The sequence below is a fragment of the Bufo bufo genome, chromosome 9 (genome assembly GCF_905171765.1).
Source record: "Bufo bufo chromosome 9, aBufBuf1.1, whole genome shotgun sequence".
Lineage (NCBI taxonomy): Eukaryota > Metazoa > Chordata > Amphibia > Anura > Bufonidae > Bufo > Bufo bufo.
The window spans coordinates 28002566-28028972 of NC_053397.1; the positions used below are offsets into that span (position 1 = coordinate 28002566).

Sequence of the window (26407 nt, forward strand, 5' to 3'; positions counted from 1 at the left end):
ATGTTCTATTTTTTGTGCTGTGGATGGATCACAGACCCATTCAAAACGGATGGTGCCCGTGCATTGGGGCAGGGCTCCAGATGGCGACCAAAATGGTCGCCAATGCGACTTAGGGCTCTTTCACACTTGCGTTGTTCTGTTCCGGCATAGAGTTCCGTCGTCGGGGCTCTATGCCGGAAGAATCCTGATCAGGATTATCCTAATGCATTCTGAATAGAGAGAAATCCGTTCAGGATGCATCAGGACGTCTTCAGTTACAGACCGGAACGTTTTTTGGCCGGAGAAAATACCGCAGCATGCTGCGCTTTTTGCTCCGGTCAAAAATCCTGAACACTTGCCGCAAGGCCGGATCCGGAATTAATGCCCATTGAAAGGCATTAATCCGGATCCGGCCTTAAGCTAAACGTCGTTTCGGCGCATTACCGGATCCGACGTTTAGCTTTTTCTGAATGGTTACCATGGCTGCCAGGACGCTAAAGTCCTGTTTGCCATGGTAAAGTGTAGTGGGGAGCGGGGGAGCAGTATACTTACCGTCCGTGCGGCTCCCGGGGCGCCTTTAGAGTGACGTCAGGGCGCCCCACGCGCATGGATGACGTGATCACATGGAGCCGCACGGACGGTAAGTATACTGCTCCCCCGCTCCCCACTACTACTATGGCAACCAGGACTTTAATAGCGTCCTGGCTGCCATAGTAACACTGAACCCATTTTGAAGACGGATCAGTCTTCAAATGCTTTCAGTTCACTTGCGGTGTTACGGATCCGGCGGGCACTTCCGGCAAATGGAGTACACGACGGATCCGGACAAGTGTGAAAGGGGCCTTAGAATTTACAACTGGCGACAAGATTTTTTAGTCTTGTCGCCATTTGCGACTAGAGCCGCCGCAGCTCTGCAGTTGAATACAGCGTCGGGGCACCGGAGATGATAGTTCTCTGCCCCGCCGCCGATGTTCTTCTCAGCAGCGCAGTGGAGGAGTCTCTCCCTCCCCCCTGTGCTGCTGCCGCCACCTCCACCAATAAGAAGAGAGACGGGAGGAGGAGGAGGGACTGTGGCCACTGCGCCACCAATGAAGATAACTGACCTGTTAATACAAATACAGGAGTGCGGTACCTGAAGGGTTAACTGCCGCTGATCGCAGCTCCCTGTCATAGAGGTCGGGTGCCGGCTATTTGATTCCGGCACCCGCCTCCTGTATTTGTATTAACAGGTCAGTTATCTTCATTGGTGGCGCAGTGCGCCCACCCCAGTATAATAAACATTTCTGGCGCAGTGCCAATGAGGGTTAAAAAAATTAATAAAATTAACTCACCTCCTCCAATTGATCGCGTAGCTGCCGGTCTCCTGTGGTGACGTCACTGAGCTAATCACATGGTCCATTACCATGGTGATGGATCATGTGATGTACCATGTGATGAGCACAGTGATGTCACCACAGGTCCTTTGACAGGTCCTGAAGAAAGAACAGGAGACCGGCTGCTACGTGATCAATTGGAGGAGGTGAGTTCATTTTATTTTGATTTTTTAACCCTCATTGGCACTGCTTACTGCACCACCAATGTTTATTATACTAGGGGGGGGGCGCACTGCGCCACCAATGTTTATTATACTGGGGTGTTGGGGTGGGCGCACTGCACCACCAATGTTTATTATACTGGGGGGGGGGGGGGGGCACACTGTGCCACCAATGTTTATTATCCTGGGGTGTATATAATGTTTATTATAGTGACCTTCTACTAAGCATTCTGTATTAAAGAATACTATTATTTTCCCTTATAACCATGTTATAAGGGAAAATAACACAGTAAATAGACTTTCATCCTAGCAACCATGCGTGAAAATCGCACCGCATCCGCACTTGCTTGCGGATGCTTGCGATTTTCACGCAGCCCCATTAACTTTTATGGGGCCTGCGTTGCATGAAAAACGCACAACATAGAGCATGCTGCGATTTTCACGCAACGCACAAGTGATGCGTGAAAATCACCGCTTATCTGCACAGCCCCATAGAAGTGAATGGGTCCGGATTCAGTGCGGGTGCAATGCGTTCACCTCACGCACAGCACCCGCGCAGAAATCTCGCCCATGTGAAAGGGGCCTAAGGGTGAATAGGACAAGGGTTCCAGCCCCTAAGGGGGCTAATAGTAAGTAAAAAAACAAAAAACACTAAGACTACTTTCACACTTGCGGCAGTGTGATCCGGCAAGCAGTTCCGTCATCGGAACTGCCTGCCGGATCCGACGATCTGGATGTGACTGAAAGCATTTGTGAGACGCATCCGGATGCGAATCCATCTCACAAATGCATTGCAAGGACAGATCAGTCCCTCCGCTTGTCATGCGGACAGACGGATCCGTCTTGTATCTTTTTACACATTTTTACCGGAAGGACGGATCCTGCATTCCGATATTTTGAATGCCGGATCCGGCACTAATACATTCCTATGGGGAAAAATGAAGGCATTCAGGCAAGTCTTCAGTTTTTTTCGCCGGAGATAAAACCGTAGCATGCTGCGGTTTTATCTTTTGCCTGATCAGTCAAAATGACTGAACGGAAGACATCCTGATGCATCCTGAACGGATTACTCTCCATTCAGAATGCATGGGGATAATCCTGATCAGTTCTTTTCTGGTATAGAGCCCCTAGGACGGAACTCTATGCCGGAAAAGAAAACAGCTAGTGTGAAAGTGCCCTAAAATATTAAGTTTAAATTCCCCCTTTCCCAATTTTACATATAAAATATATAAACAATAAATAAATAAATAAATAAATAAATAAACATATTACATAGCGCTGCGTCCGAAAAGTCCAAACTATTAAATTATTAAAAAATATCTCCTATGCGGTGAGCATTCGCCATTTTTTAGTCACCTTGTCACCCCAAAAAATAGGATAGGACTGTTCTATTATGGGCCGAACGTTTCATAAAATGCGAAATGCAGGCGGCTTTTTTTTGGTGTTTTTTATTTTTTTGCGCGGTATTGAGTATCACAATACTTTATGGTGACGAAAGCGAATCAAAATTTTGGTATCGAAACAACCCTACGCCGATCCGATCGGCGTAGTGTTGTCACGATACCAAAATTTTGATTCGGTTTCGATTTGGCGACTAAAAATTTAATTTGGCTCCTAAATTTTTCAGTTCAGGAGCCAATGGCTACTAGGTATTTTTTTTAGTCTGGAGCACTGTGAAGACCGCAAATTGCGGCCCTCAATGCATGGAACGGCCGAATAACAGCCATGTGAATGAGTCCTAAGGCTATACTCATGTGTCCGTTTGGTAGTCTGTTCCAGATCGGATACCGAAGTTACCATATCTGGCATAGCCGGAAACCACCAAACCCCTATTCCCTATAACAGGATCGGGCATGCCGGCTTTCAGCTGGAGAAACTGGTCTGCATGCAGTGGTATTTTTCCCTCAGGAGGCTTGCATTCATGCTGAAAACTTGACAGATGCCATTACAAGGAATGGGGATCCGGCGGTCCCCAGCCATGCTGAATACAGTAACTCCGGTAGTCTGTTCCTCTGCCGGATTTACCAGACAGACACATGAACCTACTAGAAAGAGCCCTTTACACGGGCCGCTTCTCAGCCAGATGATTGCAACAAGCGTTCATAGGAACGCTCGTTAGCGATTATCTGGCGGTGTAAAAGTGCCGCCGATTACGAAACGCTCGTTCATCGGACAATTGGATTGCTTGTGTAGGCACCTAAATCGTCCTTTGCCGGCAGGAGATCATGCCGTGTAAACAAGCTCTGCTGCCGACAGACAATGATTCTGTATGGGGACGAGCGATGGCATTAGCGATCACTCCTCCCTATACTGTGGAGATCGCTTCATGTAAATGCAGTGGCCTCCTTCACTGACGAGCAGGCGCTTGTATGGAAGGAACGCCTCCTTCCCGACAATAGCCTGCAAAATTGGCCAGTGTAAAGGGACCTTTAGCTACAGGGCTGTGGAGTCGGTAGATAAATGCTCCGACTCCTCAGTTTTTGGTACTTCCAACTCAGACTCCGACTCCTCTGTATTTAATATGCAAATGTATTTTCTACATTCCTTGAAGGAAAGAAAGGCAACATACATGTCATTACCACAGAACTACTGGCTAGGAGCCGCTGCCTTCTCCTTTGTGTGCTGATCTTCTGCTGAAGATCGGGCAGTGGGGGGATCCGGGACAGGAAGGGGCATTTATTGTAAGACATGATTTCCCCAGTAGAATCCCATAGTCATGTTTAAAGTTTAAGCTACAATCTTAGTTGACAAGTTTTTATAGCCTTAGCTGAATGACAGCAGTTTTTCAAATGGTTTACAGCTTCAGTCTTGAGCTATTGACTATCCATTCCCGTCAGTTATACAAGTGTCTAGTCCTGCAAAAAACATATTTACTTAAAGGGAGTCTTTCACGCCGATTCACCGTGTTAACCTAATAACAGACTTATGTCCACGGCATCCCCCCTATTAAAACTGTGCTTACCGTATGTTGCTTGCTATCATCGTGCTTGCTATAATTTACATAATCCATATGTAAATTAGGCTGTGAAGGTGCCCAGGCCCCTGGGTCATTTTCATACGAATCCACTCCCCCTCCGCCGCGTCTGCCCGCCCTTGGTCTCTGCTCTAACCTCCCTCCTCCCGTCCGTAATCCCACACATGCGCCGCAATATCGGCACGTGCGCATTGAATGACCACAGTCTGGCCTCACAGTTTACCGTGCGCATGCGTCGGCCCCGGCCTAACTTACGTTCTTGCCGTGATCACAGCAAGTTAGGCCCGGGCCGGCGCATGCGCATAGTAAACTGTGATGCCCCGGCCAGACTGTGGTCATTCAATGCGCACGCGCCGATATCGCGGTCATCGGCGCATTCATTTCTATAGAGAGGTCATCCGCCATTGATTTCTATAGAGATGTATTAATGCCAGTACCAAGTATTCTGGAAATTGCGCATCGCCGGATCCGGTTTTCCGGTCTGCGCATGAGCCGGGATATAGGAGGAGCTATTTTCACTTTTGATCTTTGTAAAAATTTAAACACCGGATCCGTTATTCCGGATGATACGGATCCGGTATATCACCGGATCAGAAAAAAAAAGCTCTCCGTTTGTATACGGTTTGCCGGAACTGCCTGGCGGATTCTGACAACGCTAGTGTGAAAGTAGCCTTTGATGGAAACAAAAGTACTGCATGCAGGACTTTTTTTCCCTGTCTAAAAAAAAAAACGTATCTCAGATGGAAACGGATCAAATGGGTGACAACTGATGCAAAAGAATCCGTTTTTTTTTTACAGGATCCTGTTTGTTTTTTCACTCTTTCAACGGAAAGCTAAACGGTGATGTGAACTTTAAAAGAAAGAATGTAACAAAAGTAGCGAGAGCTTGATAAAAAGTAAAAACAAATGTAAAGACTACTGAAGAATACGTCTGATAAATACACTATGTTAGGGCTCATGCACACAAACATTTTCTTTACGTGTCCGTTCTTTTTGCAGAAAAAAAAGTTACTCCTTGTGCATTCCGTTTCTGTATGTTCGATCCGCCAAAAAAACAGAACATATCCTACTATTGTCCGCATAACGGACAAGGATAGTACTGTTCTATTAGGGGCCAGCTCCGTTCCACAAAATACGGAATGCACACGGACATCATTTGTATTTTTTGTGGATCTGTGTTTTGTGGACCGCAAAATACATACGGTCGTGTGCATGAGCCCTTATACTGAGCTAGCAACCAGCAATCTGCTCCCGCTCAATGTTTGCAAGGCAGGTAAAAATGCGCAAATGCGAATTCTAACGACATAACTGCAACCACTGAAGGTACAGACGCGTTACCTATAAGTGCCCAAACCCCCACCATAGCAATAATGCTGTGCTTTAATAAAGACACTAAAAAGCGTGTCTTCAGTCCTGGGCGTCAGGCTGCCAAGCGATAATTGCATGAGACGTTGTCACAGACCACAGTGGAGCAATCCGAACGGCCGCGGGAAGGAGGACTGACAACATGCTGAGGGCGACGAGAGCAGATCCTGCAGCTTATTGAAAGGACCCAACTACGCATTAGCTCGGCTTATAATAAAGAAGCAATTAGCTGAAGATCTGTCCGGAGCGTGGCCTGATTTCTTGGCTTTGTAACGGCAGCCACAAAAGCCGCACGTTACTTGGGCGCAGAATAAAGAGGGGCTGTCGACATCCGCTTCTGTGCTTTCCCCCTGTTTGAGCAGGGGTCGTCTGTCAGCTTCCATCATAAAACACTGAGATCTGTATGCCGGACACGGTGGCGAGCGCGAGTCAATGTCTCACTGGCCTCCAGCCATATGACAGCACAGATTCATTTGGAGGAGCTTTGAGGGGTCTAAAAGGCTTAGGCCCCTTTCACACGGGCGAGAATTCCGCGCGGGTGCAATGCATGAGGTGAACGCATTGCACCCGCACTGAATCCGGACCCATTCACTTCAATGGGGCTGTGCACATGAGCGGTGATTTTCACTCATCAGTTCTGCGTTGCGAGAAAATCGGAGCATGTTCTATATTCTGCGTTTTTCACGCAACGCAGGCCCCATAGAAAATGAATGGGTCTGCGTGAAAATCGCAATCAAGTGCGGATGCGGTGCGATTTTCACGCATGGTTGCTAGGAGATGTGGCTTTAGGGGTTAAAAAATAAAATAAAATTAACTCACCTCATCCTGTTGTTCGCGCAGCCGGCAGCGTCTTCTTTCTTCATCTTTCAGGACCTGCAAAAGGACCTTTGATGATGTAATCGGTGACGTCAGCGCAGGTCCTGCTGAATGAAGATAGAAATCTTCTATCCTCATTCAGCAGGACCTGCACTGACGTCACCGCGCTCACCACGTGGTGAGTGCGATTACGTCATTAAAGGTCCTTTGGCAGGTCCTGAAGGAAGAAGAAAGAAGATGATGTCGGCAGCGCGATCAATTGGATCAGGCGAGTTAAATATATATATTTTTTTAACCCCTAAAAGCCACATTTTAGTAAGCATTCTGTATTAAGAAGGACAGACTTTTCTAGCGGTTCATACAGAATGGCAGCAAGCAGAGATCTTGAAAACTGTAAGGAATTGCTGCAAAAGGTCGAAACAGAAAACGGCACATGGCTCGTCTGAAAACAGAATCCCCTTTTAGGCCTCGTGCACACGACTGCACGTATTTTGCAGTCCCCCGACGTCTGTTTTAGTAACGACTTGCATTCCCCATGTGATAATTCTGGGGCATCTATTCTGTGTTCTGCATGTAATTCCCTTATTATTCCTGCTAGACGTTATAAATGACTAGCAGCCTGAAATCAAGGTCCAGCTGAGTGTTACCAGTTGGGGGTGTGCAGTGCTGCCTGTGTCAGACTGCGCAGGGACAGGCCCCCCCCCCCCCAACTGGTAGCACCCAGCTGGACCTTTAAGTGCAGCCTACTGGAAATTCATTCACAAACTTCTAGTAGGAATAACAGAGGGATGGCACAACATAGAGTCATAAGAATAGATGCTCCAGAATTGCGATTACACGGGGAATGCAAGTAGTTACTAAAAGAGACATGTCAGGAGAGGGGACAGCGCCTCTACGCGGTTGTGCTGCGGCACATATACAATGAGAGGCGGCCACTGTCATTTGGGAGCCTGGCAAGTGAGGAGCCTAAATCATGGAAATATATGCCCCAGCAAATACTGAGAATATACGCCCAGGGGGCACATGCAAAATCAACACGCAAGACAACCTTGTGTTCGCTCAGCCACGGACACAAACGACACCTCTATTCCATACAGAAGTCTCCACACGGCCGACACCTTTCAACTATTCCATATCATAGCGTCCATTTAGAAGCAGTGCAGGCTAAACATTGGCGCCATCGCAGTAATAATAACCCAACCACATGGCGGCATCTGTAAGATAACCCCAACCACATAGAGGAGCCCACAAAGCAGTTTTTTTTCAGACCCATAGAAATGAATGGGTCCGTTTACAATCCGTAAAAAAAAAAAAATCTGAGAGATGCAAAATACGGTCATGTACATGAGCCCTTAATGTGGACCTGTCACCTCTCTTGACATGTTTGTTTTACTAACTTCTTGCATTCACCGTGAATATATTTTTTTCTATATAGTTCTATGTTGTGCCGTCCTCAGTTATTGCTACTAGAAGTTTATGAATGAATTGCCAACTAACTGGGTGTTACCGTTTTGGGCTGTGTCCCTGCTACTTGCAGCACTGACTAGAAACATGAATTCGCAGTCCCCAATGCACGGTTTCCGCAGATAGATGCAGACCCATTCAAATTGAATGGATCCGTGATCCGTCCTCATCGCAAAAGAATCTAACACGTTTTATTTTTTTGTGATGCGGTGAGATACTCCACTCCGTTGTGCTTCCGTTCCACCATTCAAGTGGGTCCGCATCCAAGAAGCGGTGCACAAATGGCCGGTGCCTGTATATTGTGAACCCGCTGTTTGCGGGCCACAATACGGGCCCAGCCGGCACACGTTTGTGTGCATGAGCCCTTATGCTGTACAGGGACACACACCCAGTTGGCCATTCATTCCTAAACTTCTAGTAGTAGGCACTAAAACAAACATGTCAGGAGACGTGACAGGCCCTCTTTGAAAGGGGTTGTCCAGTCTTGACTAAGTGATGACCTATTCTCACGATAAGTCATCGCTAGATGATCAGCAGGGGTCTGACAGCCCACCGATCCTCTGTACAGGCGGAGCTCCATTTCCGGAAGTCAGCACCGGACCTACAGAGCTCTGTCAGCTCATTACTACAGCGCTGCTCCCATTGAAGTCAATGGGAGCAGTGGGGCGACAAGCCCTGTCCACGACAGAGTTTACTGGTCGGCTGGGGTGTGGGGTGACGGATCCCTGACAATCAGCTAGGGATGGCCTAACCTGAAGATAGGCCATCACTTGGTAAAGGCTGGACAACCCCTTTAATATCAAAAGCTGCACAGTCTGTACAGGGGACATAACTTCTTCATTTACTAAGGCCTCATGCACGCCTCATGCACCGTATGTATTTGCGGTCTGCAAAAAACGGATCCGCTAAAAATACGGATGACATCCGTGTGCATTCTGTATTTTGCGGAACGGAACAGCTGGCCCCTAATAGAACAGTCGTATCCTGGTCTGTAATACAAACAATAATAGGGCATGTTCTGTTTTTTGGCGGAACGGAAATATGGACAAGCGGAAACCCATTGAAATGAATGGTTCCGTATATGGTCCGCCAAAAAAAAACGGAACGGACTCGGAATGGAAATACGTTCGTGTGCATGAGGCCTAACACACTGATATTTTTTAAAGTAAAAAAGTACCAATCCCCTATGCGACTCCTTCACACACAAACTTGGTTTAGCAGTTATTTACCGCAAAAAAAAAAAAAAACACAAAAAAAAACAAACACAACCACCACTGGTAAAACCTTATGCAGTTTTCTTATCGCATGCGAATTTTACAGCATGTTCAAGTGTCTTCTTTTTCTTTAGGCTACTTTCACACTGGCGTTTTGGCTTTCCTCCGTTTGTGAGATCCGTTCAGGGCTCTCACACGCGGTCCAAAACGGATCAGTTTTGCCCTAATGCATTCTGAATGGAAAAGGATCCGCTCAGAATGCATCAGTTTGCCTCCGATCAGTCACCATTCCGCTCTGGAGGCTGCCTGCAGCGTTTTGGTGTCTGTCTGAGGAAACTGAGCCAAACGGATCCGTTCTGACACACAATGTAAGTCAATGGGGACGGATCCGTTTTCACTGACACAATCTGGCACAATAGAAAACGGATCCGTCCTCTACTGACTTTCAATGGTGTTCATGACGGATCCGTCTTGGCTATGTTACAGATAATACAAACGGATCCGTTCATGACGGATGCATGCGGTTGTATTATTGTAACGAATCCGTTTTTGCAGATCCATGACGAATCCGCCCAAAAGGCAAGTGTGAAAGTAACCTTACACATTTGTGGAGTGTTTTTACACAAAAAAAAAAACCTGCAACTGAAAGAAAAAAACAAAACAAAAAAAAAAAAACGCATGGATATCCTGCCCTACACACAGATTTGATCATTGAAAAAACACCACAGAAATCGCTTGCATCTTTTTCCCACGCTGCATACAGTTTTTATGGAGTTTTCTCAGCGGTGCTTTTTGCAAAACCAATGTTTGAAAAGCTTCAACAAAAAACAAACAAAAAAAAAAAAACACAAACACCACAAGTGCAGAAAAAGCCACAAAATATCTATTTTGTGGCACTGGCAGATTTTTTTTTTTTTAAATATAATTAAAAAAGAAAGAATAATTGCTTGTTTTTTTTTTGATCATCATATATCTTACCACTAGCGTTTTCTTCATAGTGTTTTCCCCTATAGAGAAAGTATTGGCAAAACACCCCAAAAAAATTATTTATTTTTTTTAATTCCAAAAGCTGAAGCAAGCCGAATTTTTTTGAAAAGAAAGACAAAAATGTCACCTAATGAGCATAAAAAATAAATAAAACTTGTGTGGCCAGCCTTTCATATTTTCTTGCAAAATGTTTTATTGCAAAAACACAAAAGTGCAGAAAAACGTTAGAGAACACTCATGTGTGAACGCAACCTTAATCTGTGATCGTAAACTGTAAATCGCGCTGAAAACTTGGGAGAAAGCTTGAAACGCAGAAGTGATACAAGAAAACAAGATGGGTTTCAGGAGCGAAGCGAATAAACAAATGTGCGTGGTTTCCGAGTTACCACAACGCGAGAAAGCAGTTTCCTTGTAGACGTGGTCCTGCCTCCCCAGCCTACGCACCACCCCACAAGAACAATGCTCCCTCTCCATTCAGTCCACGCCTCGCTGTGCAGGAACGTGGTCTCCTGACAGGTGGGGGTCCAGTGGGGCGACATCATGCCATATGCTGTGAATTGTCATTAACACTGCTCGCTCTCTATGTATGCGTATATATATTATATACACACACACCTGTTACCGGAACTGCTCCATTTAAAGGGCCAATAAAGCTACAGCAGGCGGCTTGTAAAGGGACGGCGTACGAGGGAGTCTGCACATAAACCACATTTTCTACGTCTGATCCGCGGTGGTGATTTTTTTCACTGCAGGCAGATGTTACATCGCAAAGACCAGGATATTCAGTTCACATAGTGCTGCAGAAAACGTCTCGTTTTCATGCCCCGTTGGTTGTGGTTTGCTGCAGGTTTCTCTCCATTGACTCCAATGGTAACGTAAAACCACGACCTGTGAAAACCACGCTTCCTTTGATCTGATTTTCCACAGACTTCTATCTTCATCTTAGGGTCCATTCACACGTCTGCATGAATGGGTCCGGATCCGTTATGCAATTTTGCAGACCCATTTATTTTCAATGGGGCCGGAAAAGATGCGGACAGCACACTATGTGCTGTCCGCCTCCGCACTTCGGTTCCGCATTTCCGCTCCCCCCCCCACCCCCAAAAAATAGAACATGTCCTATTGGCATTTTCTATGAGAGTACTGGCGAAGTGCAGTCCGCAAAATGTGGAACGCACATTGCCGGTGTCCGTGTTTTGCGCATCCGCAATTGGTGGACCGCAAAACGCGGACGTGTGAATGGACACTAAACGGCTAACTTACACAACTTTTTGTTTTTCCAGGGCAACTTTTTATTGCACTGCCTCCAATGGCACCTAAATAACAGGTGTTCATATCACACACGTATGTCAATGTTCCTGGACACGTAGGGTAGGTCGCTGTGAGTATGGAGTGGGAAGGGATTGTAGGAAGAGAAGGTAAGTTTTAGGTTTACGGTTTCTTTTACAATGGCACAAGGGAAAGCGGCAAGGAATTCGGAAATTTCTATAGTTTCTCCGTTTTATGAAGCATTTGCCTACTTCCTTACAGACACAGTAATGACTGTTGTAAGCAGCAGCCTGTACTCCGCAGCTGGCCTGTGCATCCATACGGAGACTAGAAGGCTAGTCCAAAACTAAACATAACAGCAAATGTGCATCCATCATGGTGGGCTGATGCAACCGCACTCGGAAACAGCCGAGGGACTGGCAGGGAGGGATTATGAAATCCATGAGAAAGAAAAACGTGGGCATGCTTATTACAGAGGTATTTGCCCCGGAGGCATTACCATTAGGGCAGCACACAGAGTGCTCATCTGCACTCCATACTTGTAGGCGTGCTGCATGCCACCATACGGGTTCATGCACACGCCATTCAGAAAATGATATGTTCGATGGAGGTGCCATGGGCAGACTTCCCTAGTAAGCTATGGATCGCCTAGAAGGAAGCATACAACACAGGGAGACTCGGAAACATGCCGTAAACCAGTGCTGGTAAATGTGAGAAGGCGAGAGATCGGTCCTCCAGACCAGAGGTGCCCACCAGAGACCCCCACCAGCATGGCAAAGCTTACTGACTAGCTCTAAAAACATAAAAAGGATGCAAGCACGGCCTTATGTTCTACAAATCAACACAACTAAACATGAACCCCACCCTACAATATGCACAGCGTATGACGTCATGCCATCCATTGTGCCGCCTGTATGCCAGGAATACACTGCCAGCACAGACGACTTCTAATGTGCAGTATGCGCCAATATACAGTCATGTGTATTAAAGGGGTTGTCCAAGTTATATTTATTGATGACCTATCCTAAGGATAGGTCATCAATATCAAATCGGCTGGGGTCCGACACGCGGCACCCCCGCCGATCAGCTGTTTGAGAAGGAGGCGCGCGCCGTGCCAGCGCTGCCTCCTCTTCATTGTTTACTTGCTCGCCGTTGCATCTGCAGAAGTGAGCAGGTGTAATTACACCCAAGGCGTCCCATTCATTTCAATGGTACGGATCGCTCCTATACACTTGTATAGGAGCGATCCGTCCCATTGAAATGAACAGACAGCTTGGGTGTAATTACACCTGCTCACTGCTGCAGATGCAACGGCGAGCAAGTAAACAATGAAGAGGAGGCAGCGCTGGCACGGCGCGCGCCTCCTTCTCAAACAGCTTATCGGCGGGGGTGCCGGATCTGATATTCCTGAGGATAGGTCCTCAATAAATATAACTTGGACAACCCCTTTAAGTGACATATATTTGGCAATAATGACATCTCTGCTGTACAGTCTTCAAACATGTAAGGTCCCTTGTGTATTTGAGGACTGGTGATATTAGTCCTGAACTACATGACTCCTCTCTGAAACGTTCTGGAATATAACTTATTATAGGAGGATTCTAGCCATACACATTTATGGCATACCCACAACATATGCCGAACATCTCTGATAGATGCAGGTCCCACAACTACTGTTATCTCCATAAGGCAGCCACTGCATCCAGGCGGCTGAGCATACCTGCCCTACGTCCTCTCCATTCATTTCCATGGCGGCCACGGATTAACCAGAGAACGCTTGCACAGACGTGTCCATAGCTCCTGTGGAAAGGGCCGTGCAAATGACTGGTCAAGTCTCCCATCACCCTATACCTGGATGCAGCGGCCGCCACCTCACCAGTCAGGCTGGGGGTTGGGAGAATGATGCTCAGATGGATGTGGGTTCCATGCAGGAGATATGCAAGTTTTTTTTTTTGGTGTTTTTATCTGAACCGAAAATTAACTGCACCTTTAATCTGAACAGGAAAAAAAGGCGTGAAGGTCACACGAGGACGAGGCTCGTCTTCTGTCTTTTCCATCACACTTCCACTGATTTCTGATGGTCAGAATAGCGTAGAGTGCAGCTACTCAATTTAAAAGAAAACAAGTAAACTCAAAGACAATGTGTGTGCACTGAGGAGTGGATGGAGCCGAATGAACCTAGATCAGGCACGCTCAACCTGCGGCCCTCCAGCTGTTGCAAAACTACAACTTCCAGCATGTAAGAACAGCCTACAGTTATCAGCCTACAGCAGTGCATGGTGGGAGTTGTAGTTTTACAGCAGCTGGAGGGCCGCAGGTTGAGCATTCCTGACCTAGATCATGATGGAACTGATGACGATTGATGGAAAGAAAGAAAAACTCCTTAAAAGTGAATGCACCCCAAGTATGGATGAGCCTTGCCCTCACTTTATAGACAAATCACAGGGACTACACACAATTGTGGAAGAGCTGCCCACGCTCCTACATATACCCACCCGCAGGACTGGTTGTACGGGCGAGTATCCGTAACACTACGTCTGTACGGCGCCAATTTCCGAGATCGCCTCAAGAACCTAATCAGGAACGACATACAACGAAATGTGGTGGTGGGGGAATACACTGGGTCATAGTCCTGAAACCAGAAAGTCATCTGACCACACAAACATAGATTTAAAGGGTAACACTATAAATATAGAGAAATTTCCCCTCTTTTCTCAGAGGGATTGGACAGCTATGTGACAGAGGGCCGGAGACGGTACGACTGATAGAGGAGATGAAATTATGCAAATATAGCACCTAAACAGCACAAAATCACACAGCATGTATCTAATCAAAGAGATACAAACACAGCTTAAAAAAGGTCAGGTCCCTGAGCCTGCAGACGTCATCGGTGGAGGGCCGTCAGCTCCTCTAACGGCATCAATGGGCTGTCCTCCCACTGACGGCCACAACCACCTTGTGACATGTCTCGTAACTGGAAGCGGTGTAGAGGGGAAGCCTCATTTAAAAGGGGTTAAGCCTTGGAAATAATTTATCCCCTTACAACATATCCCGAGTTAACGCACGTACACACCAAGCCCAGGGGGCGCCCATGTGGTCAACCGATGAAGGTGTATTGGCAAAACCTAATGACAACCAACATGGCCGCCATTACAGCTCCCTTTTCCTTTAAGAGTAAATGCACACGTTCAGGATTTATGTGCGGACAATCCAGACTGAAATCCGCAGGGGAAAATGCGGATTTTTACTCTACCTATTGAAGTGAATGGACAAAACGGTCAGGAGAAATAAAATACATTGAAATGCTGCAGATTTTTAAATCTGCACCTGAAGCCAAAATCCGCACTGAAAAAATCTGCATCGTGTGCACGAGAATTTCAAATTCTCATAGAATACAATATACATGACCTACGGTGCAGATTTTACGCACACAAATCTGCACGCAATCCTGATAATGTGAATTTAGCCTTAGGCTACTTTCAAACTTGCGGCAGAGTGATCCGGCAAGCAGTTCTGGCAATCCGGCAATCTGCATGCAAACGGACAGCCTTTGTCGACGGATCCGTCTCACAAATGCATTGCAAGAACGGATCCGTCTCTCCGTTTGTCATACGGACAAACGGATCAGTTTCTATTTTTTTCACATTTTTTAATGCCAGATCCGGCACTAATACATTTCAATGTAAATTAATGCCAGATCTGGCATCTGATCCGGAATTTTGGACGGAGATAATACTGCAGCATGCTTTCCTCCATCCAAAACGCTGTTCAGTGACTGAACTGAAGACGTCCTGATGCATCATGAACGGATTGCTCTCCATTTAGAATGGGGATAAAACTGATCAGTTCTTTTCCGGTATAGAGCCCCTAGGACGGAACTCAATACTGGAAAAGAAAACCGCTAGTGTGAAAGTGCCCTTACATCATCTTAGGGATTCTGAGGTAAGCTTCTTGCTTCCCCCTCTTAGGCCCCTTTCACACGGGCGAGTATTCCGCACGGATGCGATGCGTGAGGTGAACGCATTGCACCCCCACTGAATCCAGACCCATTCATTTCTATGGGGCTGTTCACATGAGCGGTGATTTTCAGGCATCACTTGTGCGTTGCGTGAAAATCGCAGCATGCTCCTCTTTGTGCGTTTTTTCACGTGACGCACACCCCATAGAAATGAATGGGGTTGCGTGAAAATCGCAAGCATCCGCAAGCAAGTGCGGATGCGGTGCGATTTTCACGCACGGTTGCTAGGAGACGATCGTGATGGAGAACCGATCATTATTATTTTCCCTTATAACATGGTTATAAGGGAAAATAATAGCATTCTGAATACAGAATGCACAGTACAATAGGGCTGGAGGGGTTAAAAAAAATAAAAAAGAATTAAACTCACCTTAATCCACTTGATCGCGCTGCCGGCATCTCTTCTGTCTCCTTTCTTTGCTGTGTGCAGGAAAAGGACCTGTGGTGACGTCACTCTGGTCATCACATGGTCCATCACATCATCCATCACCATGGTAAAAAGATCATGTGACGGACCATGTGATGACCGGAGTGACGTCACCACAGGTCCTGTTCCTGCACACAGCAAAGAAGGAGACAGAAGAGATGCCGGGCTGCGCGAGCAAGTGGATTAAGGGGAGTTTAATTATTTTTTATTTATTTTTTAACCCCTTCAGCGCTATTTTACTATGCATTCTGTATTCAGAATGCTATTTTCGCTTATAACCATGTTATAAGGGAAATTAATACAATCTACACAACACCGATCCCAAACTTGAACTTCTGTGAAGAAGTTCGGGTTTGGGTACCAAACATGCCGATTTTTCTAACGTGAGTGCAAAACGCATTACAATGTTTTGCACTCGCACGGAAAAATTGTGCATGTTCCCGCAACGCACCCTTATCTTTTCCCGCAACGCCCGTGTGAAAGAGGCCTTAGGGTATATTCACACAGAATTTTAGACGCAGATTTTGTAGTGGACCAAAAGTCTGAGCCAAAAACACATGCAGATTTCAATGGGGAAATCAGCATGTTAAACCATAAAGCGCTTATTTTTTTTTACCCCCGATTGCGGTTTTAAAAAGCAAACTGCAGAAAAAAAGTGTCCTATCCATGCTTTATGTGGATTTCCATTGAAAATCGGCATAAATGAAGATACTCGACCAAAAGAGCATTAATTAAAAATGTTTAATATATATATATATATATATATATATATATATATATATATATATATATATATATATATATATATATATATATATATATATATATATAGTGTCGGGAAATAAAAACGCATGCAAAAAAAAAACTGAAAATCCTTTTTGTGAACATACCCTTGGAGCTCACGCACACGACCGTATTTTCTTTCCTTGTCCTTTCCGTTTTTCTTGCAGCCTGTATGCGGAACCATTCCTTTCAATGGGTCCGCAAAAAAAACATAAAAGACTCCATATGCATTCCGTTACTGTATGTCCGCAAAAAAAAAAAATAGAACATGTCCTATTTGTTTGCGGACAAGGACAGACATTGTTACTCTGGATCTGCATATAAAAAACGGATGGAACTAGGACATCAGCCGTTTTTTTTTGTTTTTTTTTAGCGGACCGCAAAATCTGCACGGTCATGTGCATGAGCCCTTAGGGTGAATTCACACACTGCATATGTGTTCCAGAATTTCAGTTGTGAAACCGGCAGTGAAATTACCCAACAAAGTGAAGTGCAATGTAAGTGAATGGGGTTTAATAAAAACCATCCATGATTGGTGCCCAAATCTGCAAGAAGATAAAAGGTAAGTGCGTGTTCACACATTAAGGAGATGGGCGCGGATACGATCACGATGCACAAGTGAATGGGGCATTTCATGTGCCACTCACATGCCGCAGAAATAAAATCTATATCTCGCATGGAACATCTGATGCTGCGAGTACAGGACAGTACTGGGCTGGAAATCACAGCATCATAAGTCACATCATCCGGAAAACACGGATCTGCAAAATACAGATGACGTCTCTGTTGTATCTGTTCCCCCCCCCCCCCCAGAAGCATTGACTGCGGCTCATGCGAGTCTAATTCACTCCATCAGGGAGCATTCACACAACCATTTGCATTTTGCGGTCCGGAAAATGCAGATCTGCAAAATATGGATGATGTCTGCGTTTCACTTATTTATTTTTTATTTTTTGCATATCCATTGACTTCAATGGGTCGAAGAACCAAATTTTGGGGCCAAGTATAAAACATCATCTCGTTTGCAGAACGCACATACAGATGCGGAAGGCACACGGATGTCTTGTGTGTGCTTTCCGCATCCGTATGTCTGTTCTGCAAAAGAGAGAGATCGTGTTTTATACTTGGCCGCATGCGGTTCATCGACCCACAGAGGTCATCTCTATTTTGCAGATCCGTGTTTTACAGACCGCAAAATACATACGGTCGTGTGAATGCTCCCTGATGGAGTGAATTGGACTCACGTGAGAGGCAGTTGGTCCAGGAAACATGGCCGTCACACAGACCGCATTTCACGGACTGCAGGAGGTCATGTGACAGCAGCCTTACCTTCACCCATTTGCTGCTATTCTGATGCTGCTCCAGTCCCTGCTGATCTGCATTTCCCGTTATGGCTCAGCACGGCGCAAACGGTAGGAAAAGTGCGCTCAGCCAATCACTGGAGTTGGCGGTGATCCGCCTCAGCCACCCGAGGACTGAAGCCGCATCAGAACAGCAGCAGCAGAGGGGAAATTCTGCCCTGGAAAACCCCTTTAATCCTTGTGAGGATCTGCAGCAGAAATCCTAGTGTGAACATACCCCAAAAGGTCTCTTCAATGACTTCTCTTTCCAGGTGACATTTTGACTCTCGGACGACTTACAGCACACAAACCATTTACAGGAGGCAACACTAAGGCCTCTTTCACATGGGCGTTGCGGGAACACGCTCGATTTTTCCACGCGAGTGCAAAACATTGTAATGCGTTTTGCACTCGCGTGAGAAAAATCGCGCATGTTTGGTACCCAAACCCGAACTTCTTCGCAGAATTTCGGGCTTGGGATAGGTGTTCTGTAGATTGTATTATTTCCCCTTATAACCATGTTATAAGGGAAAATAATACATTCTGAATACAGAATGCATAGTACAATAGCGCTGGAGGGGTTAAAAAAATAAATAAATAATTAAACTCCCCTTAATCCCCTTGCTCGCGCAGCCGGCATCTCTTCTGTCTCCTTCTTTGCTGATTGCAGGAAAAGGACCTGTGGTGACGTCACTCCGGTCATCACATGGTCCGTCACATGATCTTTTACCATGGTCCTTTTCCTGCAATCAGCAAAGAAGGAGACAGAAGAGATGCCGGCTGCGCGAGCAAGTGGATTAAGGGGAGTTTAATTTTTTTTAATTATTTTTTTAACCCCTCCAGCGCTATTGTACTATGCATTCTGTATTCAGAATGCTATTATTTTCCCTTATAACCATGTTATAAGGGAAAATAATAATGATCGGGTCCCCATCCCGATCGTCTCCTAGCAACCGTGCGTGAAAATCGCACCGCATCCGCACTTGCTTGCGGATGCTTGCGATTTTCACGCAACCCCATTCATTTCTATGGGGCCTGCGTTACGTGAAAAACGCACAAAGAGGAGCATGCTGCGATTTTCACGCAACGCACAAGTGATGCGTGAAAATCACCGCTCGTGTGCACAGCCCCATAGGAATGAATGGGTCAGTATTCAGTGCGGGTGCAATGCGTTCAACTCACGCATCGCATCCGGGCGGAATACTCGCCCGTGTGAAAGGGGCCTAATGAAACACCGTAACCACAAAACTTTTCAGCGTCACGTGTCTGCTCAACTAAAACCTGACTGGGCAGAAGATTTCCGCCGCCTGCGCAGTGGTACATGTAAGATTTCCTGTAGGTAGATCGACCTGATAGGTGACCACAGAAGCTTCCAGTGAAATTAATGTTTATAGCCAAAAGAACCGATTGTATTGTCGCCAAGCAAATCCCATAAAGCGCAAGATAGAAACGGGGGCACGGGGGGGGGGGGGGGGGGTGTAGAGGGTCCCTGCGGAGGGTGGAGTTAATGCAGTTCTGGTGCATATGGAGGGGAGGGGGGGGGGGGCAGGTGTACAGGGTCCTGACAGTATACAGGTGCGTATACACAGGTATAGGGGGAGCTGACAGTATACAGGTGCGTATACACAGGTGTAGGGGGAGCTGACAGTATACAGGTGCGTATACACAGGTGTAGGGGGAGCTGACAGTATACAGGTGCGTATACACAGGTGTAGGGGGAGCTGACAGTATACAGGTGCGTATACACAGGTGTAGGGGGAGCTGACAGTATACAGGTGCGTATACACAGGTGTAGGGGGAGCTGACAGTATACAGGTGCGTATACACAGGTGTAGGGGGAGCTGACAGTATACAGGTGCGTATACACAGGTGTAGGGGGAGCTGACAGTATACAGGTGCGTATACACAGGTGTAGGGGGAGCTGACAGTATACAGGTGCGTATACACAGGTGTAGGGGGAGCTGACAGTATACAGGTGCGTATACACAGGTGTAGGGGGAGCTGACAGTATACAGGTGCGTATACACAGGTGTAGGGGGAGCTGACAGTATACAGGTGCGTATACACAGGTGTAGGGGGAGCTGACAGTATACAGGTGCGTATACACAGGTGTAGGGGGAGCTGACAGTATACAGGTGCGTATACACAGGTGTAGGGGGAGCTGACAGTATACAGGTGCGTATACACAGGTGTAGGGGGAGCTGACAGTATACAGGTGCGTATACACAGGTGTAGAGGGAGCTGACAGTATACAGGTGCGTATACACAGGTGTAGGGGGAGCTGACAGTATACAGGTGCATATACACAGGTGTAGCAGCTCTGATAGTATGGAGGTGGGATACACAGTTGTAAGGGGTCCTGACAGTACAGAGTTGGGTACACACAGATGTAGGGGGTCCTGACAGGGGGTACACACAGGTGTAGGGGGTCCTGACAGTACAGAGCCGGGTACACAAAGATGTAGGGGTCCTGACAGTACAGAGCCGGGTACACACAGGTGTAGGGGGTCCTGACAGTACAGAGTTGGGTACACATAGATGTAGGGGGGTCCTGACAGGGGGTACACACAGGTGTAGGGGGGTCCTGAAAGTACAGAGCCGGGTACACACAGATGTAGGGGGTCCTGACAGGGGCACACACAGGTGTAGGGGGGTCCTGACAGTACAGAGCCGGGTACACACAGATGTAGGGGGTCCTGACAGGGGGTACACACAGATGTAGGGGGTCCTGACAGTACAGAGCCGGGTACACACAGGTGTAGGGGGGTCCTGACAGGGGGTACACACAGGTGTAGGGGGGTCCTGACAGTACAGAGCCGGGTACACACAGGTGTAGGGGGGTCCTGACAGGGGGTACACACAGGTGTAGGGGGGTCCTGACAGTACAGAGCCGGGTACACACAGGTGTAGGGGGGTACTGACAGGGGGTACACACAGGTGTAGGGGGTCCTGACAGTACAGAGCCGGGTACACATAGATGTAGGGGGGTCCTGACAGGGGGTACACACAGATGTAGGGGGTCCTGACAGTACAGAGCCGGGTACACACAGGTGTAGGGGGGTCCTGACAGGGGGTACACACAGATGTAGGGGGTCCTGACAGTACAGAGCCGGGTACACACAGGTGTAGGGGGGTCCTGACAGGGGGTACACACAGGTGTAGGGGGGTCCTGACAGTACAGAGCCGGGTACACATAGATGTAGGGGGGTCCTGACAGGGGGTACACACAGGTGTAGGGGGGTCCTGACAGTACAGAGCCAGGTACACACAGATGTAGGGGGTCCTGACAGGGGGTACACACAGATGTAGGGGGTCCTGACAGTACAGAGCCGGGTACACACAGGTGTAGGGGGGTCCTGACAGGGGGTTGCACACAGATGTAGGGGGTCCTGACAGGGGGTACACACAGATGTAGGGGGTCCTGACAGTACAGAGCCGGGTACACACAGGTGTAGGGGGGTCCTGACAGGGGGTACACACAGGTGTAGGGGGGTCCTGACAGTACAGAGCCGGGTACACACAGGTGTAGGGGGGTCCTGACAGGGGGTACACACAGGTGTAGGGGGTCCTGACAGGGGGTACACACAGATGTAGGGGGTCCTGACAGTACAGAGCCGGGTACACACAGATGTAGGGGGGTCCTGAAAGGGGGCACACACAGGTGTAGGGGGGTCCTGACAGTACAGAGCCGGGTACACACAGGTGTAGGGGGGTCCTGACAGGGGGTACACACAGGTGTAGGGGGGTCCTGACAGTACAGAGCCGGGTACACATAGATGTAGGGGGGTCCTGACAGGGGGTACACACAGGTGTAGGGGGGTCCTGACAGTACAGAGCCAGGTACACACAGATGTAGGGGGTCCTGACAGGGGGTACACACAGATGTAGGGGGTCCTGACAGTACAGAGCCGGGTACACACAGGTGTAGGGGGGTCCTGACAGGGGGTTGCACACAGATGTAGGGGGTCCTGACAGGGGGTACACACAGATGTAGGGGGTCCTGACAGGGGGTACACACAGATGTAGGGGGTCCTGACAGTACAGAGCCGGGTACACACAGGTGTAGGGGGGTCCTGACAGGGGGTACACACAGGTGTAGGGGGGTCCTGACAGTACAGAGCCGGGTACACATAGATGTAGGGGGGTCCTGACAGGGGGTACACACAGGTGTAGGGGGGTCCTGACAGTACAGAGCCAGGTACACACAGATGTAGGGGGTCCTGACAGGGGGTACACACAGATGTAGGGGGTCCTGACAGTACAGAGCCGGGTACACACAGGTGTAGGGGGGTCCTGACAGGGGGTTGCACACAGATGTAGGGGGTCCTGACAGGGGGTACACACAGATGTAGGGGGTCCTGACAGTACAGAGCCGGGTACACACAGGTGTAGGGGGGTCCTGACAGGGGGTACACACAGGTGTAGGGGGGTCCTGACAGTACAGAGCCGGGTACACACAGGTGTAGGGGGGTCCTGACAGGGGGTACACACAGGTGTAGGGGGGTCCTGACAGGGGGTACACACAGGTGTAGGGGGGTCCTGACAGTACAGAGCCGGGTACACACAGGTGTAGGGGGGTCCTGACAGGGGGTACACACAGGTGTAGGGGGTCCTGACAGGGGGTACACACAGATGTAGGGGGTCCTGACAGTACAGAGCCGGGTACACACAGATGTAGGGGGGTCCTGAAAGGGGGCACACACAGGTGTAGGGGGTCCTGACAGTACAGAGCCGGGTACACACAGGTGTAGGGGGTCCTGACAGGGGGTACACACAGGTGTAGGGGGTCCTGACAGTACAGAGCCGGGTACACACAGGTGTAGGGGGGTCCTGACAGGGGGTACACACAGATGTAGGGGGTCCTGACAGGGGGTACACACAGATGTAGGGGGTCCTGACAGTACAGAGCCGGGTACACACAGGTGTAGGGGGGTCCTGACAGGGGGCACACACAGATGTAGGGGGTCCTGACAGTACAGAGCCGGGTACACACAGGTGTAGGGGGGTCCTGACAGGGGGTACACACAGATGTAGGGGGTCCTGACAGTACAGAGCCGGGTACACACAGATGTAGGGGGTCCTGACAGGGGGTACAGAGCCGGTACACACAGGTGTAGGGGGTCCTGACAGGGGGTACAGAGCCGGTACACACAGATGTAGGGGGTCCTGACAGTACAGAGCCGGTACACACAGATGTAGGGGGGTCCTGACAGTACAGTGCCGGGTACACACAGGTGTAGGGGGGTCCTGACAGGGTGTACACACAGGTGTAGGGGGGTCCTGACAGGGGGTACACACAGATGTAGGGGGTCCTGACAGTACAGAGCCGGGTACACACAGGTGTAGGGGGGTCCTGACAGGGGGTACACACAGATGTAGGGGGTCCTGACAGTACAGAGCCGGGTACACACAGGTGTAGGGGGTCCTGACAGGGGGCACACACAGATGCAGGGGGTCCTGACAGGGGGCAGCCCTCACTCACCCTCCTTGCTGAGTCTCATGGCTTCTCGCTTCTTGTCGCTCTCCTTGTAACTTTCCTCGGTCTCTGTGGAGATGCAGAGGGGAGCGGGTCAGTGGTCGGGACGGTCGGGACAGCCGGGAGCCCCCTCCCCCCAGCACCATACACTCACCGTCGTGCTGCAGCCGGGCAGCCTCCAGCCAGTGCGCCCAGGGCTGCCCCAGCAGGGCTCTGGGACTGGGCAGGGCCGCCATCGAGCTGTCCCCTTGCTGCTGCTGCTGCTGCTGCTGCCGCCGTTGCTGCGGCCGGGCCCCCGCTCTGCGCTGCTCCCCTCTGACGTCATCCTCGGGCCGCTCCGACATTCTTTTTGCTACAATGTAAGAAGAAAGTGGTGAGTGACGCCGAGGAAGAAGAGGGGCGGCTCCGGGGTCCCCCCCGGCAACAAAGGGGTTAAACACGTGTGGTGTACGGCGCCACTGCCTGCGGCGGAGACATGCAGCGCCCCCTCCCACCGCTCTGCCCCCGGTTACCGCTCAGTGCCGGCTGTTAGGTGAGGGTTCCGGCCCCCAGGGGCCCACAGCGCGTCATCACGACCCCCAATATCCCCCGTGTGACCCTGCCGGGGATTCCGGAGGCCAGAGCGGAATTACAGGTCTTCCTTCACCCGGCTCGTCCCTCCCAGCCCCCGCCCTCCTGACAGGAACTTCCCGCACACACATTACACACACGGGGGAGGAGGAGGAGGGAGGACGGCGGCTGACAGATCACACGCATCACCGGTATATACACCGAGAGCACACCGGTATATACCGAGAAAACACCGGTATATATACACCGAGAGAAAACACCGGTATATACCGAGAGCACACCGGTATATATACAGAGAGAGCACACCGGTATATACCGAGAAAACACCGGTATATATACAGATCACACGCATCACCGGTATATACACCGAGAACACCGGTATATATACAGAGAGAAAACACCGGTATATACACAGAGAGCACACCGGTATATATACAGAGAGCACATCGGTATATACACAGAGAGCACACCGGTATATATACAGAGATCACACCGGTATATATACAGAGAGCACACCGGTATATATACGGATCACACGCATCACCGGTATATACACCGAGAACACCGGTATTTACCGAGAAAACACCGGTATATACCGAGAAAACACCGGTATATACAGAGAAAACACCGGTATATACCGAGAGCACCGGTATATACAGAGAGCACACCGGTATATACAGAGAACACACCGGTATATATACAGAGAGCACACCGGTATATATACAGAGAGAAAACACCGGTATATATACAGAGAGCACACACCGGTATATATACAGAGAGCACACACCGGTATATATACAGAGAGCACACACACCGGTATATATACAGAGAGCACACACACCGGTATATATACCGAGAGCACACACACCGGTATATATACCGAGAGCACCGGTATATACAGATCACACGCATCACCGGTATATATACAGAGAGCTCACCGGTATATATACAGAGAGCACACCGGTATATATACAGAGAGCACACCGGTATATATACAGAGAGCACACCGGTATATATATACACAGAGAGCACACCGGTATATATACAGAGAGCACACCGGTATATATACAGAGAGCACACCGGTATATATACAGAGAACACACCGGTATATATACAGAGAACACACCGGTATATATACAGAGAACACACCGGTATATACACAGAGAGCACACCGGTATATACACAGAGAGCACACCGGTATATACACCGAGAGAGCACACCGGTATATACACAGAGAGCACACCGGTATATATACAGATCACACGCATCACCGGTATATACACAGAGAGCACATCGGTATATATACAGATCACACACCGGTATATATACAGATCACACACCGGTATATATACAGAGAGCACCGGTATATATACAGATCACATGCATCACCGGTATATATACAGAGAACACACCGGTATATACAGAGAGCACCAATATATACACAGATCACACACCGGTATATACAGATCACACGCATCACCGGTATATACACCGAGAGCACACCGGTATATACACCGAGAGCACACCGGTATATACACCGAGAGCACACCGGTATATACACCGAGAGCACACCGGTATATACACCGAGAGCACACCGGTATATACACCGAGAGCACACCGGTATATACACCGAGAGCACACCGGTATATACACCGAGAGCACACCGGTATATACACCGAGAGCACACCGGTATATACACCGAGAGCACACCGGTATATACACCGAGAGCACACCGGTATATACACCGAGAGCACACCGGTATATACACCGAGAGCACACCGGTATATACACCGAGAGCACACCGGTATATACACCGAGAGCACACCGGTATATACACCGAGAGCACACCGGTATATACACCGAGAGCACACCGGTATATACACCGAGAGCACACCGGTATATACACCGAGAGCACACCGGTATATACACCGAGAGCACACCGGTATATACACCGAGAGCACACCGGTATATACACCGAGAGCACACCGGTATATACACCGAGAGCACACCGGTATATACACCGAGAGCACACCGGTATATACACAGAGAACACACCGGTATACACAGAGAGCACACCGGTATACACTGCGTGCAGAATTATTAGGCAAATGAGTATTTTGACCACATCATCCTCTTTATGCATGTTGTCTTACTCCAAGCTGTATAGGCTCGAAAGCCTACTACCAATTAA

The 26407-nt window shown here is 48.5% G+C and overlaps 1 protein-coding gene across 2 annotated transcripts in view; it reads right to left on the reverse strand.

Moving 5' to 3' along the window:
* Positions 1-26407, reverse strand: part of ATXN7 (ataxin 7) — a 120837-nt gene that overhangs the window by 54066 nt on the left and 40364 nt on the right. Inside the window, exons 1-3 of one of the 2 annotated variants that reach the window (XM_040408619.1) lie at positions 24159-24301; positions 23801-23998; positions 23653-23715 (exon numbers count right to left, since the gene is read on the reverse strand). In XM_040408619.1, the coding sequence (XP_040264553.1) occupies positions 23653-23715; positions 23801-23990 (253 nt within the window). In that variant the 5' untranslated portion in view covers positions 23991-23998; positions 24159-24301. Of the gene's footprint in view, positions 1-23652; positions 23716-23800; positions 23999-24158; positions 24302-26407 lie in introns of those variants that run through there. The other variant, XM_040408620.1, reaches the window with a different exon arrangement.